This window comes from Myotis lucifugus, unplaced genomic scaffold (assembly GCF_000147115.1).
Source record: "Myotis lucifugus unplaced genomic scaffold, Myoluc2.0 scaffold_0, whole genome shotgun sequence".
NCBI classification, from domain to species: domain Eukaryota; kingdom Metazoa; phylum Chordata; class Mammalia; order Chiroptera; family Vespertilionidae; genus Myotis; species Myotis lucifugus.
The window spans coordinates 64,519,866-64,536,464 of record NW_005871048.1 but is presented as its reverse complement, the minus strand read 5'-3'; the positions used below and the strand labels follow the sequence as shown (position 1 = coordinate 64,536,464).

The 16,599-nt window shown below is 39.6% G+C and overlaps 1 protein-coding gene across 1 annotated transcript in view; it reads right to left on the bottom strand.

Moving 5' to 3' along the window:
• CTNND2 (catenin delta 2) overlaps positions 1 to 16,599 on the bottom strand; it is a 473,749-nt gene that overhangs the window by 285,221 nt on the left and 171,929 nt on the right. Inside the window, 1 exon segment of the mRNA XM_014453371.2 lies at positions 9,398 to 9,592. Within this exon segment, the coding sequence (XP_014308857.2) occupies positions 9,398 to 9,592 (195 nt within the window).

Below are 16,599 nucleotides of genomic sequence, written 5' to 3'. Positions count from 1 at the left end.
ATTTAAGAACAACTTTCTAAACAAAAAGTATGTACATTTCCAGAGGAGCTGACTTTTGAAATGAGGACTGCTCTGATGGATTAAGTTTCATAATGATCAGATTAGACTAATAAACATGAAGTTTACAACCAGAAAATCTGTTTTATGTCTGTTAGGTCACAATCAATACGATAGTGGTGATAATTTAAAACTATAAAATCAGAATTCAAGTTGGTAACTCCAAATCGAAATAAATTAGAAACTGATCAATGCAGTAAAATAATGTAAAATACCAATACAAATGTGGAGAAAGGTTATAGGACCATATAGAAAAAACAAAAAACATGTGTGAGAATCTAACAGGTCTCAAATTAGCCATCAGTAATGCCACCATGTACTGCCTTATGCTTTTAAACATGACATTAAAAAAACGATTTCAACACATAAAGATTCAATTCTCCCTTTCTGCAGTGCAGACCTGGTGTGGCTTATGCAAACCACGGCTCTTTATTTGCAAGGATAAGCAGATGTTGGCCACACTATTAGAAGATTTTCTTTTAATACAATATTTCCCTTAATTCCTGTCCTGTTATACATTTTCCTTACTTAAATTTTAGAGCTCAGTTGATCAAATCACCTGTCTGGTAGGATTACTCTATTCAATTGAACCTTCTTGTGGCAAACACTTGAAGTGGAAGGTGCTTCATCGGATCTGTAAGCACCCCTCTTCTCACTTGCCCTGCAAACAGCCCCTTCTCCCTCAATAAGCTCTTAGAACTCAATGAACCATCACACTGGTCTCTTTGAGGAGATTTTAGAATTCGCTTCTTCAGCGGGTTACTTGATACTTCACCCGACATCTATGTTGTTCATGAAATTATCTGTTTTCCATAGAGCTACACAAATAAAGGTCTAGCGTGTAAAAAGAGAGATGTTTTACACATTATATTTGAAAGAGAGGAAGAGAGATCCTTTTTAATAAAATCAAACATTCTCCAGGTACTCTGATGATGATAGATGGCTATATGTATTATTTACTGACAGTGGGGAAAAAACAGAATAAAATGGGTGGATGTGTCTATACAGAAATATGAAAACATAAAAAAACCACATTTACATATGTTACATAAATAGCATGCAGTAAGCTAATTAAATGCTATGAATTCCCTCTGCAAGTTCAGAAAATAAAGATGGCTTAGGTGACAGTGGGTCCAAGAACAAGGCCTACACACTCTTCAAGAGAGTTTAATTCTGTTACTTTAGGAATGAAGGACCTTTAGCATCCAAGCCACTACATTTTCAACAGGATTATCATTTAGAATTAACCGTAAAGGTCTTTCAATTTTCTGCACTCCGCACAGGCTGATCCATGCCAAACTCAATGGAAAATACCCACGGTAAATTTAAGATAATCTTTTAATGTCAGATATTATTATATTTGCGGGGAGTGGCATTTAATGCAGAATTTTTAGTAGTGTGGAATCATTATTATTGGAGTTGATGTTTCTGAATTTTACCATGAACTGTTCTACTAGCAAACACTCTGTCTTCCTTCAGCTGTAATTAGATTTTTTATTTACACCATTTTACATATAAAATGAGTTGATATAGGTAAGCATCTGGAAGCTCTTCCTAGCTTTAAGACACTATTTATCATTGAGTTTATTAAACATTTCCATTTGGGTGATAATGTGCCCCTGTCTTTTTAGATTAAAAAAGGTAAAATTTTAAACTAAGAAGTTATCTGACTTGCTCCAATGGGAAGTAATCATTTTTACAGTTTGAAGTAACAGCATTCACAAACAATAAACTGTGAATAATCCATATTTTTCTGGACTTAACTGATAATTTTAACTGAAAATGTTATTTATGTATCATTGAAGAATAAAAATAAAATTTTATGAATATGAAGGTTCTATGTAATTCTTCTATAACTTTATTAAGCACTGGCTGGTATTGCAGAGAATAAAGATTTTTAAAAATATTTTGCCTACATGTGCAAATATTTTTACCACATTCTTTTATTTTATTAAAATACTTTTATTGATTTTAGAGAGGAAGGGAGGAGAGAGAAATAAAAACATCGATGATAAGAGATAATTATTGATCGGCTGCTTCCTGCATGCCCCACACTGGGGGTCCAGCCTGCAACCTGGACATGTGCCCTGACCAGGAATCGAACCCTGACCTCCGGGTTCATGGGTCAGCGCTCAACCACTGAGCACACTGGCCAGGCATTCACCACATTCTTTTTTCTTTTTATGTTGCAATACTTGTCAACCTCATAAGAATATTCAGCATGTTTTCCCCTTGCAATGTGTCTGTGATAATTCATTCTTTTTTTAAAAAATATATATTTTATTGATTTTTTACAGAGAGGAAGAGAGATGGAGAGAGAGTTAGAAACATCGGTGAGAGAGAAACATCGATCAGCTGCCTCCTGCACACCCCTTACTGGGGATGTGCCCACAGCCAAGGTACATGCCCTTGACCAGAATCAAACTTGGGACCGTTCAGTCTGCAGGCCCACGCTCTATCCACTGAGCCAAACCGGTTAGGGCAATAATTCATTCTTTATTACAAGCTGACACTTCCATTACCAAAAGCTCAATTTCTCCCTCACTTAGAATCACATTTATCTACCGGGAAATTCATGTGTCTATCACTGATGCAGACGTCGGCCATTCTCACTAGTTTAGAGAGATGTGTTCGCGGGGTTGTCAGAGGCAAGAGTTTGTGTTAATAAAATGACTCTTAAGTTGACAGTCATCGATACGTTTTGAGTTTGAAATACAAATTTGTGTTATTTTGTTTCTGCTTAATAGACTTCAGCATAAGCAAATTCACGAGGCTCACATATTCCTTGTCTGGCTGTCTATTGTACAAACTCTGGTTTTGAGAAGCCTTTTCCCAGATGAAAGGTATGTTTTATTTCAACAGACACCCTAGTTAAGAGTGTGCCTCTTTAGATTTTCATCGTGCAGGATGTTAGATTGGTTGTCCTATAAAAGCAGGTGGGCTTGTTCACACCACAGTCCTCCTTACAGGCCTGCTTTTCCTGCTGCCGTCCACACGATTCTGCCTCCCTGCCCTGGGAGAGGGCATGAATGGCAGCCTGCCTCTGCCTCTCTCTCCTCACTTACTGGCCCCACAGACAGGAGTAACTGCCATGTCTGGTGAGATGGCACCCTCTGGGGAGCCCGCTTGACCATGAACCACTGCAGATTCAGTAATTTTTACCTGAATCAGAAGGATTTTACCTTCTCTGGGGCTGTGAGGCTGGCTTCTGTCTCAACTTTCTCTCTGCCTCCCTAGTAAGAGCACATCTGGGCCCAAGGAGGCCGGCGGGCCACCTGAGAGCCTGCCCCCTTCTGCTGGCCTTGTGGGCAAGAGGTCTGTGGTTCTTGTCTTGCAGTGGATGGGGTGCCTGAGCCTGTGGGGGAAATCCTCTTTAGACCATGTTCTCTGGCATAGCTGTGGTCAATAGGGGGCCTGCTCAGTTAAATAAAATCTTATTAATTTTCCATGTGAACAGTGAACTTATTTGTATGTTTCACCATCCACAAGCCTGGAGCAAAAGAGAGGTGAGAAGTAGGATTTACGTACCGATTCTCTAACACCGTGGTCGGCAAACTGCGGCTCATGGGCCACATGCGGCTCTTTGGCCCCTTGAGTGTGGCTCTTCCTAAGCCTTAGGAGTACCCTAATTAAGTTAATAACAATGTACCTACCTATATAGTTTAAGTTTAAAAAATTTGGCTCTCAAAAGAAATTTCAATCATTGTACTGTTGATATTTGGCTCTGTTGACTAATGAGTTTGCCGACCACTGCTCTAACATGTATTTAAATGAGTATAAATACTCGTAGGTAAATCTCCATCATTAGGGAGATTTATTTCAGGAAAGCCTAGGAAAGTTTTTCTGAATACCCAAAGGTAGACTGTGCTCCTCATCTGACTTGATGTCAGAGATTTGCCTTAGCCTTTATAATAAAGTCACAGGCTGAGTGGCTTAGTATGGCAATCAAACAGGATAGATGGAGAAGGAAGACCGAGAGGACAGATGAGAAAAGATGCTGGGAGGTTGAGCCCAAAGGGCAACGCTGAGAAATCCCCTTTGGTGGGAAGTGTAGGGAGCTTTAACATCGCATCTTCAGTATCTACAGCTGTTTTCTGGTTTTTGCTGTGTAGTCATCTCCTGCGTATCTCTCAGCTCTAAAACTGTCTGTGACTCAAGAAAGCCTTTGTGGTATTTGGGGCAAAGGAGATCCAGGGATGGGCCAGCCTAGTGCCGAGCAGGGCAGGGAGAGGAAAGTGGCTACTCAGCCAAGAGTGATGTCGGGGACCTGAGGTGGTAGGGAGCACAGCCACTGCCCTGAATGACCAGGGTGGACGTAGATGAAAAATCCACACCTTCCCGCAGCCCGACTCCTTGCCAGGAAAATAGAGGAAGGCAGTCTCGGGATAAACAGGAAGGGGGATTGCGTACTACACAATATTGAGTCACATGTTGTCTAGGAAAGAAAGACACTATGTGTTGCTTAGTGTTTTTATTAATACTTTGTCTTTAATTTTGTCTAGAATATTTATTTAGCCCTGAAGATATTACCATCCACTACCAGTTAATTTTTGTGATTTTCTGTGATATGAAAGGGAACATGCTCAAGGACAAGGAGTTTATTTAAGCTTCTTTGAATGTGCCAGTGCATCTAGCACATGATATGTCCTGAACAGATACTATTTGAATAATAAGATATAGAAAGTCCTGAAGCTCTATAGATGAGAAGGAATCTATCTACATTTATTTTGTTCTTAAATGATGATTTTTATAAATGTAGGGTCAGTCAACCAAGATGCCTATTAAGAGCTCAGGTTCTAAGGCAAGACTGCCTGGGTGTGAAGGTTTAAAGAGTGGGTCTCTTTTTAAAAAATATTTTTTATTGATTTCAGAGAGGAAGGAGGAGAGAGGGGAGAGAGAGAGAGAGAGAGAGAGAGATAGAAAGTCCTGAAGCTCTATAGATGAGAAGGAATCTATCTACATTTATTTTGTTCTTAAATGATGATTTTTATCGATGTTTCTAACTCTCTATCTCTCTCTCCCTTCCTCTCTGTAAAAAATCAATAAAATATATTTAAAAAAAAAAAAAAGAGTGGGTCTCTTTTTAAAAAATATTTTTTATTGATTTCAGAGAGGAAGGAGGAGAGAGGGGAGAGAGAGAGAGAGAGAGAGAGAGAGAGAGAGAGAGAGAGAGAGAGAATGAATGATGATGAGAGAGAATCAGTAATCTGCTGCCTCCTGCTTAACCCCTAGTAGGGACTGAGCCAGCAACCAGGCACATGCCCTGACTGGGAATCGAACTGTGACGTACAGGTTCATAGGTCTACACTCAACCACTGAGCCATAAAGCTGGACAAGACTGGCTCTATTTTTACAGCTGCATAGTTATGGCATAAATGTACCACAACATTTTTATCCACTCACCTACTGATGGGCACTTGAGCTGTTTCCAGATGTAAATAGCACTGCCATGAACATCAGGGTGCATATATTCTTTCTAATTGGTATTTCAGGCTTCTTAGGATATATTCCTAGAAGTGGGATCACTGGGTCAAATGGCAGTTCTATTTTTGAGAGAACTCCATACTATTTTCCATAGTGGCTGTACCAGTCTACATTCCCACCAGCAGTGAACTAGTGTTCCTTTTTCTCCACATCCTCTCTATCACTGGTTTGTGGATATGTTGATGATGGTAGCCATTCTAGCAGGTGTGAGATGTTACTTCATTGTCATTTTAATTTGCATCTCTCTGATGATTAGCGACTGAGAATTTTTTCATATGTTTCTTGGACATCTGTATGTTCTCTTTGGAGAAATGTCTATTTAAGACCTTTGCCCATTTTTTAATTGTATTGTTTGTCTTCCTTTTGTTAAGATGTATGAGTTGTTTATAAATTTCTGGAGTGTATTATGCTAAGCAAAATAAGCCAATCAGAGAAAGACAAATATCACATGATCTCACTTATCTGAGGAATCTAATGATCAATATAAATTGACAAACAAAACAGATCAAGAGACATGGAAGCATGGAACAGACTGATGAATCTCTGAGGGAAGAGAGGAGGTAAGGGGGAGGGTGGGCAGGTAGAGATTAACTCAAGAACTTATATGCATATATGCATAACCCATGGACACAGACAATAATGCAGTGAAGACCAAGGTGGAGGGAGCGAGAGTGGGATGGAGGGGACCAATGGGGGAAAGGGGGACATCTGTAATACTTTAAATAGTAAAGATAAATTAAAATAATAAATAAATGAAGGAAGGAAGGAAGGAAGAAGGGAGGAAGGGAGGGAGGGACGGAAGGTGGGTGGGAGGGAGGGGACTGGCTCTATACAAACAGTATGACTTCAGGCAGATTACTCAGGGTCTCTATGCCTCAGTATTCTGATCTGTAAAGTGAGCATTATAATAGCACCTCCTTCATAGGGTGGTTCTGGGGATTTGTAAATATATTCAAAGCATTTAGAACAGTCCCTGAAAGTAGTGGCGTGCTATATACGTTGCCATCGGTCTCACCTGCCTGAAACTATGGTACCATCTGGCGATTCCCTAATTGTGTAGACAAGTACACTTCTCTTCATTCCCAAGTGCTGACTTCTTGAAGAGGGGCAACCAGCCTTCAATTCCCCTGCCCAGCTCTCCCTGAAGCATCATGTGCAAATGCTTTGGGAATTAAACTGGAGGAACTCCAGCCAGGGGCCTGATACTTAAGGGCAGAGATAACACTGCTACTCAAGTCACCCGGCCACCAATCTGAGCCAAAAGCTAGTGGCGCCTTAACACTTCAAGTGTGACAGGCCCATAAGAGCATATCCTCTTTCCCCAGAGAGTTAGGGCATTCGCTTGGCCCTGGAGCCTCTTAAAGGTCTGACCCAGTGTCTCCAGTGGAATGTACAGCACAGGGGATATGAAAAATGTCCTCTTGGAAATGGGAAAGCCATCCTACAATGTTTCTTTATGTCAATTTTTAATCTTGACATTTACTAGGTACAATTTAATAATATTGTATCATATGTATAAAATTTATGAGTAAATGATATGCCCATCTTACAGGCATTTTCTCAAACATGTAGGTTCTGATAGTCCCTAGAGTTAAAGGATTAGCTGAGAAAGCGTAAGGATTTTAAATGAAGGGAATTAAGTGTACAAATAGCGAGTAACCAGGGTGGGTGAAAGCTCATGGTTTTATGCTTAGGAGCTGGAGGAGATGGTTCTCCCCACATGTCATCCCGCGAGATTTCCAGTGCACTTCTGGAAATGTCCCTAGTGTTGCATTAAGTCAGCATATTTCCTCAAAAGTGTCCCAAGTTGCAAGGTGCAGGCTGGGGTGGCGTCTTTGACAGCTGGTTGTCACAGCCTCAGATCTTTGCCAGGGCAGAGGTTACTGTTACAGAAGCCAGGCAAACGGGTTTTCCCCTGTGAAGCCCTTAGAGAACACTGCTGCTTCCTTTATGGGAGGGACCAAAGGAAAGCACTCGTTCATTTATTCATCCAGCACCATCCTCCATCAATGGCTGAGAGCAGGGGCTGGCAAACTTTCTCCTTAAAGTTCCAGAAGGTAAGGATTCTCAGCTTTACCATCTAGTCTCTGTCACAGCTACTCAATGCGGCCGCTGCAGCGGGAAAGCAGCTATAGTTGATACTACATGAATGGATGAGGCCACGGTCCAAGACCTTTGTTTACGAACACTCAAATTTGGATTTTATATAAATTTTACATATCACAAAACAGATTCTATCTTTTCATTGTAAGCCATTTAAAAATGTAATAATCCTACTGAGCTCACCATGGCTCCTGGTCTGGCCCAGGTCCCCTGCCTTAGAAAAAACTCTAAGTTCCGTTTATTTTTTAGAAGTGCAAGCATCTTTCTTTGTCTTTAATCTGACATACAGGCATGAAGTATTTATTTCTTATTATAGCTAATTTTTCATTAACTCCCCAGAAGTTTGTTAATGAGATCATTCTAAGAGCATATAAATATAGAACTGAGAATGAACATAATCCCTTTGGTTGTCAGTGTTTATTCAGATTAGATATTGAACATCTCTGAGGTTGTTATCACCATCTTTTATAAAATTATCTTAATAACATGCAACAAACTAAATGTTAAACCAACCCAACCTCAGATGGGTGTGGGTTTAGCAGGCTGAAGGTGAGAGAGATTCTGACAGAAGAATAAATGGGTATTCTTTTTCTTCTAAACCAAGATAGGTATTATTAACACTGGATGGAATTTACAATGTCAAAAATAAAATAAAGAGTATTTTGTCCCTTGTTGCCTATGATGCTGTAAAAAACTGAAATGTAAATACCAATAATCAACTATAAAAGCAACTTAGCTTGAATGGATTTCAAGACGTGTAATTTAGTATCATAATGCAGTTTAACAAAATTGCTTCGCTCTACTTGGTGGTAACTAGAAGGAACCATCTGAAGAGGCAGAGCCCTGTGTGCCCAGGTGTAGACCAGGGCTTTGCTTTCCCAGCCTCAGCCCCTGTCCAGGCCAATGCGGATCATTAGGAAGGAAGGAGAGAGCGCTGCTCTCTGCAAATCATCTACAGAATATTTTCTGAGATTACTTATCAATGCTCAGCTTTATAATAAGTGCAATTCTCAACATCTTAATTATATCCATTTTATAGTTAAGTGTTCTCTGGTACCCTGAGTCATGACATTTGACCATTATTTTGCCAATGGCTGCACTTTCTGGGAAAACACGTGTCTTTCTTCATGTGGCCTCTGCTGGTATTCAATTCAAAATATAGATTTAATCCAGGAAAGTTATACAGTTGACTGAACCGCATGCAATGGCCAACATCCAATCTTTAAATAATAATTTCATATAATTCAGCCTAATAGTGTGTACAAAATAAATTCTCAGTTTGCCTTACAAAGTATGCTACATTTTTTAGTCAATATGTTTTTTCCCCAAGCTTGCCAAGTAGGTAGACTATATCATTTAAAAAAATACTTACCAGAATTAGGTATATGCCTTTTACATCCCATATAATGACCGTGCTTTCTCGAGGACTTATACTCATTAAATACATTAGTAAGGATGAATAAGGAATTAATCCTGCTTCCTTCAATTTGCCTGTTTGACAAAATAATCTTTTACCCTCCATGGTATATCTTTCATTTACAACATACTGAGGGAGGTAAACTGGACTCAGGTTTGGTTTCCATCATCACCATCATACAAGCATCATAATGCTTGTAAGGAGAGAGGACACACACACACACATACACACACACACACACACACACACACATTCCTTCCATGAGGGAGGGTTGTGGGGCTCCCAAGCATGCCACCCACCCTGGAGAGGGCACGGGGTGGGGTCCTGAATACACACCTGTGCTCGTGCGGTAGGTGCCGGTGTGTGCTGGCGGCAGAGGGTCCCCCTGGCTCTGGCTGAGACTCCTCATAGGGGGCTTCTGATAGACGCGGTCTTCATAGATGGGGTCTATGTGGTGCTCTGGGGACTGCAGGGCCCGCAGCTCTGGGCCCAGGTGGCCGTGCTGGCTGCTGTATGAGGCCCGGGACCCAGCTGGAATAAAATAACAGCAGACATGAAGACCCGACCAATATCCAAACAGAACTTGTTTTATCAAAGGCATATTTGATTTTTTTTGACAAAAATGTTGAAATCTGCAGAATATCAAATGAATAACATGAAATGGCAGAAATATGTCAAGTTAATCAGCTTATCGGCATCACCCAGCTGCCTAGCTTTGCTCCCAAACCTGATCTCCCTCTAAGGATAATGATTTTGAGATAAATCCACACCGAACAGGGCCACTGAAACATCAGTTTTCTCAGTCTAACGAATGTTGCTTGGCTTCCTCACTAACGGGATCAGGCAGACAGTCAAACCTAAAACCCTCTTATCCCATAGTCCTTGCACCTTAAATTTTGCAACAAATTATTAAAGTCATGAGCCACTGAATAAGCCACGATGGCAAGCCATCTTTATGTTGTTTCTGAAAAGTGAACCCGAATTTGTTCTCATCAGCAGTTTTTCCCTGGATAATGAATGAACCAAAATGTTCAGACTTACAACAGCCCGTCTCTAAGATAGGAAAAGATGTTTTTAAAGAATGTTTTTAAGTTATATTTTGCTTTATCCTTACCCTCTAAATTGAAGCATCTGCACTTAGTGCACCTTGCTCTGAAGAAGGTACAAATAACTGGTTTAATTTATAAATTGAGGCTACACATCACTCGCCTTATAGTAGTTGTAAATCATTGTATGTTTCGTTTCCTTGCATTGTGTGGGAAGAGGTGTGGCTTTGAAGTCATGCTGTGAACCTCTGCACACTGGGAAATAAAGTTTTATGAGGGCTAAGCGGTTGAGTTGACACAAGGTAAAGAGGACGTTGATTGAGAGCCAGTATTTCGTGGGAGGTACGAACGAATCACAGCGGTAGAGTGGCGGGAGAATCATCTCTATCGAGGCAGATGGAGTAAAGGACACCTAGGGACAACGAAGGGCGTGGGCATCAAGGATAAATGGTTATCTAATGAGGTGAGCAGAGAACACACAAGAGCCAAATGAGGCTGCAGCTGATGTTAGGAAAGACCCTTTAGCTAAATCTCCAAAGCTAATACCCACATGGCACACTGGGATTTATTTAACTGTCAACTGCCTTTGAACGGCCCCAATCTGAGCTCCCCATTCAAACCTACAGCAACAGGGTGTTGTAATTCCTTGATTTCGGAGCTATTTGTGGACAGCTTTACCTCTGTTCCTCTGGTCCAAGTCCTTCACTGGGGACCACCTTAAAACCTGCTTCCTGAGGATCCCTTAACCACAAGGATTTCAATATTCTTGTCTAGTATATTTGAGAAAAAAAACTATTCAAATGTTTTTAAATTGGCAATAAGTGTTTTCCTAATATATATTTTATACAGGGTGCTGTAAATCAAACAAACAAACAAAAAACAGGATTTCCGAATGATTGGAGCAGTGCTAAGAATTCTATGAATTTAGTGTTAATTAAAAATCACTGACTGTTTTGAGGAAAGGCAAGTTCCTTACCTTTCCCTTTGCTAGTAATTAATTCAATCCTAATTCAGATAGCATGCAGATGAATGATAGGTCCAAAATAACTGCTTTGCATAATTGGGTTCATTGCATCTCATTGATCACATGCCAACATCACACTGAATATTGTCTCATTTTGATATTTTCCAAGAATATATTTTAAGTGTGATAATCCTTGCATTCCTGCTGTCAATTCTTCATACTACTTGGAAGTTTTAGTAATATTGCCAAAAACTTACAAGTCTAAAAGCAAGAAAACAGTCCTTGCAATTGATCATTGAACAACCCGTGTGTTAGAGGCACTAACCCTCGCAGTCAAAAATCCCTGTGTAACTTCTGACTTCCCAAAATTTAACTACTGCTAGCCTAATGCTGACCAGAAGCCTTACGAATAACATAAATAGTTGATCGACACATATTTTGCATGTTTTCATGTATTATATATTGTATTCTTACAATAAAGTAAGCTAGAGAAAAAATACGTATGAAGAAAATCCAAAGAGAAAATACATTTACAGTACTGTTTTTATCGATACCATAAGTTTATGTTGTCTGTTTACAAGATGAAAAAAGCTGCATATAAGTGGACCGGTACATTTCAAATCTGTGTTGTTCAAGGGTTAAACACACCTAAATGTTTTATAGTTAAATAAGCATGTTACCCATCACTGGTAGAGTTAGAGATGTAATTTTATCACTGTTCTTTATTCTAAGCCTCTGAAAACATCTAAGGGTATGCAATGAAAGCACCTGCTGACCTTTTAAGTGGTGATATGATCTGAGGGTGTGTGTGAAAATCCTCTTAGTAAAAGCATTTACTGGGCATTAGGAGATTTTTATTGGCATACAATAAATCAGAAATCAATGACCAAGGGACATGAATCTTACAATAAGGTCTACCTTTGTGGATATCACGATTACTATATGCTGACAGTAAGAAAAATATAATAGAATTATTAAATATTTGAACAACATCTATATTTTTATTTTTTTCAACATACTATATTTTTAATTATCATGTTCTTGATAAAACTAAAGTTCACAGTGTTGCCCTGTGGAAACATTTGTGCAAAATCCATTTGCATATTTAAGCATTATGCATAGCACTGAATGAGATAAGGCTTTCTAAAAGGAGCATTGTTTATACTCCTTTCTATCCATTGTGATCCTTTCAGTTGCTCATGGGTGGGCACAGTTATTGGCAAGAGAAACAGAGAGACCTAGGAGAAAGAAGAGAGGCAGGGAGTGAAAGACCAAAGGTGTAAGTTCAGGAATTCATGCTTTCTACCACTCAGGCTCAAGTAAGACCCATACTAACAAAACCTATTTTATTCTGGATAATTCCAAGAAAAAAATTCTCACACAACCTCTTCTGAGAATATGCTGCAAAGGTTCACGAGGTGGTGAATATATTTGCTGATCCAAAGAAAATGTACTTTTCTTTAGCAGTAATTTCTTTCACCATTATGGTCTATTTGACAACAAGTCCTCAGCACTCTGGACTCAGAATACCATTAGTAAGCATTTGTGTCTTTGACAGGAACTGAAAAGATGTTATCATAGCAAGGAAAAATGCGGGAGAAATGGACTGTCCCAAATGCCACAGATGTTCAGGGCAATGAAGGACAATTCTGAGAGCCTCACCTTGGCCGAGATGAGGGTTCAGAACTGCAGCATGACAAGGTGCAGTGAAACACAAGTGGCCAGAGAGAAAAGGAAAGCAGACCCACGGCCAGACCAACTGCAGCAAAAGGCTCCCCACCATTGCAGGCAGAGGTCATGCAGGTTTCATACCAGTGTCTACATAGCGCTTTATGACCAATTTTCTCAACAATGCTTACCTCATCCAATGCCCACCTTTCAATGCTATCATATCATTTCACTTTTCCTACATCTTTTCACAAGACAAAATTTGGATCTAGAGAGCTCAGGCACTAGTAATTTTCATCTGTAATGTGATTCTGAAATTAATGGGTTTGAGGGCTCACATCTGGAACATGAGTGGTTGGTTTGCAGGCTAAGAAAGGTTGTGACTCATGAGGGTGCTCTGTGAGGGAGGTCCAGGAGCCCTGGAGGACAGGGGAGAACCTGTAAATCGAGGTAGGACCAGGCCTGAGACAGCTGTTATACAAGAGCTACCTTTGGTCATAAAACTTCCATCACCTGCTCACTCCTGGCCATTCTGCCGTGGCATTGGTGGTGGGAGGACAGAGGGAAGGAGGGTTCAGTCCTGTGGCAGTGAGGGAGGTACAAGTTCTAGGGGCTCAGAGGGGTGGGAAGACTGGACCACTGGAGAGGACACTAGACCTCTGATATCCCCTGCTTCTGTGTAGGCATCTTCAGACCAGCACCACCATTCACATGAGCAAGTCCTATGTAGAAGCTAGAGATCATGGCTCACCATAAAGTTCTGCACATGAAAGGTGGCATTATGACTGTGGATGTATAATGTTCAACAGTTTAAAGTAAAAATAAATTGCATCGAAAGTAGTAATTCTACTGTTGTTTCTTAAGTAAATTTTGCCCAAATAACCTGAAATAAGAAGACATAATTTGGGCTCCAGATCCATGTCTAACCAGTTGGGTGAATCAAGGCGAGTCACTGAACCTCTCTGAGTCCAGGTTTCCTCCAGTGTAAAAATACAGATAGTAATGCATGCATTTGTATGACATGAAATAGTGGGAGGATCAAGATGAGAGTGATCACGTCTGAAAATGGATACGTGTTAAAACAGCCTACTATGTCATTCAACCTCAGAGTCAAATTATGTTATTTCATGAAATACATCTTTTGATTGGGAGAAAAGCAAGCACTTCTTAACAAAAACCTTCAAAATATCAAAAACAAAACAGAGATTTAACTTGGAAATATAACTGACAAAAATTTGATAATTTTGTAAAATATTACAAAATGTAAATCATACAGTTTATTTTTATGTTCTTAAAGGAACAACATCAGGGTTGCTTTGTAATGGATAACGGTGAAGAATGCAGGAATGAATTAAGTCCAAAAGGGAAAGACATATTAAAATGACCAAGAAAAGGCAGAATCCTTTTTAGAAAGGGGTATGGTATAAATTAAACCTGCACATTGAGGACAAACATTTGCTAATCTAGTAGGAAGCCAGCAACAGACTTGTAGGGAGTCGTTGACATGGAAAATAATTAAGGAGCTGAAGCGGCTGCAGTATCTCTCACTGCCTTGCTTGTCTCATCCTCAACACCACATTTTCACTGGCTCAGGGAATCCAACAGGCTCTGTTTGCAACTGACAAGCAACAGGCAACATTTATCATTTTTTAGATTGATTGGCAAATGAATCTCTATATGCTCGATATTGCTTGTATCATTTATATGTACCAGTTAATCTATATTGATCTATATTTTCATTCATTCAACACATATTTACTGAGTGTCCAGGCAACTTCTAGCAGTTGAGGACACCAAGGTGCTTAAGACAGACCAGGTCTCTGGCCTTGGAAATAAGTAAGAGATCACATTCAGGTAGGTATAGGCATAGAGGCTGAAGCAAAATTCAGTAGGGTAGGGGAGAGGAGACGAAGTGTTGGGGGTATATTGCTTTGATAGTGGGCTCAAGAGGTTCTTTCTGAGCATCTGACATTTCAGCAGAAAACTTCATAGGACCAGAGGAGTCACAGCAGCACAATGCCTACTTCTCAGCCAGAGAGAACTAGCAGCCAGAGCAAAGGCCCTCTGTAGAGATTCATTTCATAATATTCACAGAAGTGATTTTATTAGGACCTACTTAAGCCACTGTGTTGTAAAAGAAGTATGTTCATACTGAGTTGACGGTAAGAACTGAACAGATATTTTCTTAACTCAAAATGTCACAATCACAGTAACTACATTTTTATCAAAAGGATTTGAAATATTCAACAGAAGATCACACATAAACTCATGAGAATTTCATGACTAAAGATTCAGCTCAAATACACACACACACACACACACACACACACACACACTAGAATTTTCATTCCTGAGAATATGATTAATTCTCAAATCTTTGTTTTTTCTCCAAAGAATATTCTGGGGGACTCTTTGAAATGGTGACTCCTGAACACAACCTCCAAAAGAATTAGACTCAGTCCACCTGAGTGGGGAGTGCACTGTGTGTTTAATGGGCACCCACACCTCATAATTACTAGTATATATAGAGATAGGAGACAGGCATAGTTAAAAGAAATAAATATCTAATGTGTTACAATCCTCAATTTATGACTTCTTGATTTCTTCAAATAATGTCATTTACTACTATGTTAAGCCAAATTACTGAATAGGATGAAACAAATTTATTCCGTTTTTCATTATTACCCATTCACATTTTTTAATCTCTAGCCTATATAATTGATGACTCCCTAATTTAATGCAAATTAACTTGCTTTCCATGCAAAGAAATAAATTTCTACATGCTTTCACTTAGAAACATCAAAAGGTCCTTAAAGAGAAAAAAATGCCATTGATCTCTTCACATCAAATCTGGGAGCCAGTTTCAAATGGTCATTTGCAAAGAAATGGAAGGGGGAAAGAAGGGCCCAAATGCCAGGGTGGTCACGGTCAGCCAGCAGAGCCAGCAGACGGAGGCCTCTGTGAACAGGCACCAGAGATAAGCACTCTCATTTCTGAGATAAAGAGCTGTCTTTGGAAGAAGAGCTATACATTTTCTGTGCTATGAAGGTAAGTCCAAAGTAAATTCTAGGAATTCGTTTTTTTAAAAAAAATTGCACACTGATATTTATTAACACAATTACATGTTTGAAGGGCAAAATAGAACTTTTATAGAAAAGTGCGGAGCCTAGAAAAGAAGCAGATTTCCCTTTGAAATACCCCCAGTGTACCTCTTCCCCTTGCTAAAACCTTGCTGATTTCAGGGGTATGTTCCCTGCCCATCACTAAGCAACATGTCCAGGAAGTGTAACCTGTGCAGTTAGGTCGCCTTCCCTCTGTGGTGTTTATGGCTTTGAATAGTTATTTTGTGCCTCTTAAAAGATGTAGTTTTATATATGTTTTCATTAAACTTGAGGGGGAAATATGACACAACAAATAAGCACTTTCAGAAATACAAAATATAACAATTTTGGTTAATGTTATTATATCATAAATGTGTGCTAATTGCTGAGAGAGGCAACCATCACATCTTGGATCTGGGGAATACCTCTCCACAATAAAAATTTACTTGTTTTCTTCTTGATATTTTTGCTTTTGACTCAGATCAAAATTCCAAAATCTACATCCTATGCCTATGTTAATTCAGAACTTAATTTTAGTCTTAAATTATTTCCTATGAAGCTTCACCACACCTATTACCAAATGAATAATGTACTCTACTGAGAGTCACGTACTTTGCAGTAAGAAAAGCGTAAAGGCCAGAGTCATTGGTCTGGATGCAGCAGTAAGGGTGCCCATGTGACCTTATCCTTTGGAAAAGCAGGCACCCCTTGTTCTTTTATTTTCTAACCACAAGCAATTCTCCCCAGGCTGTTAGAAAA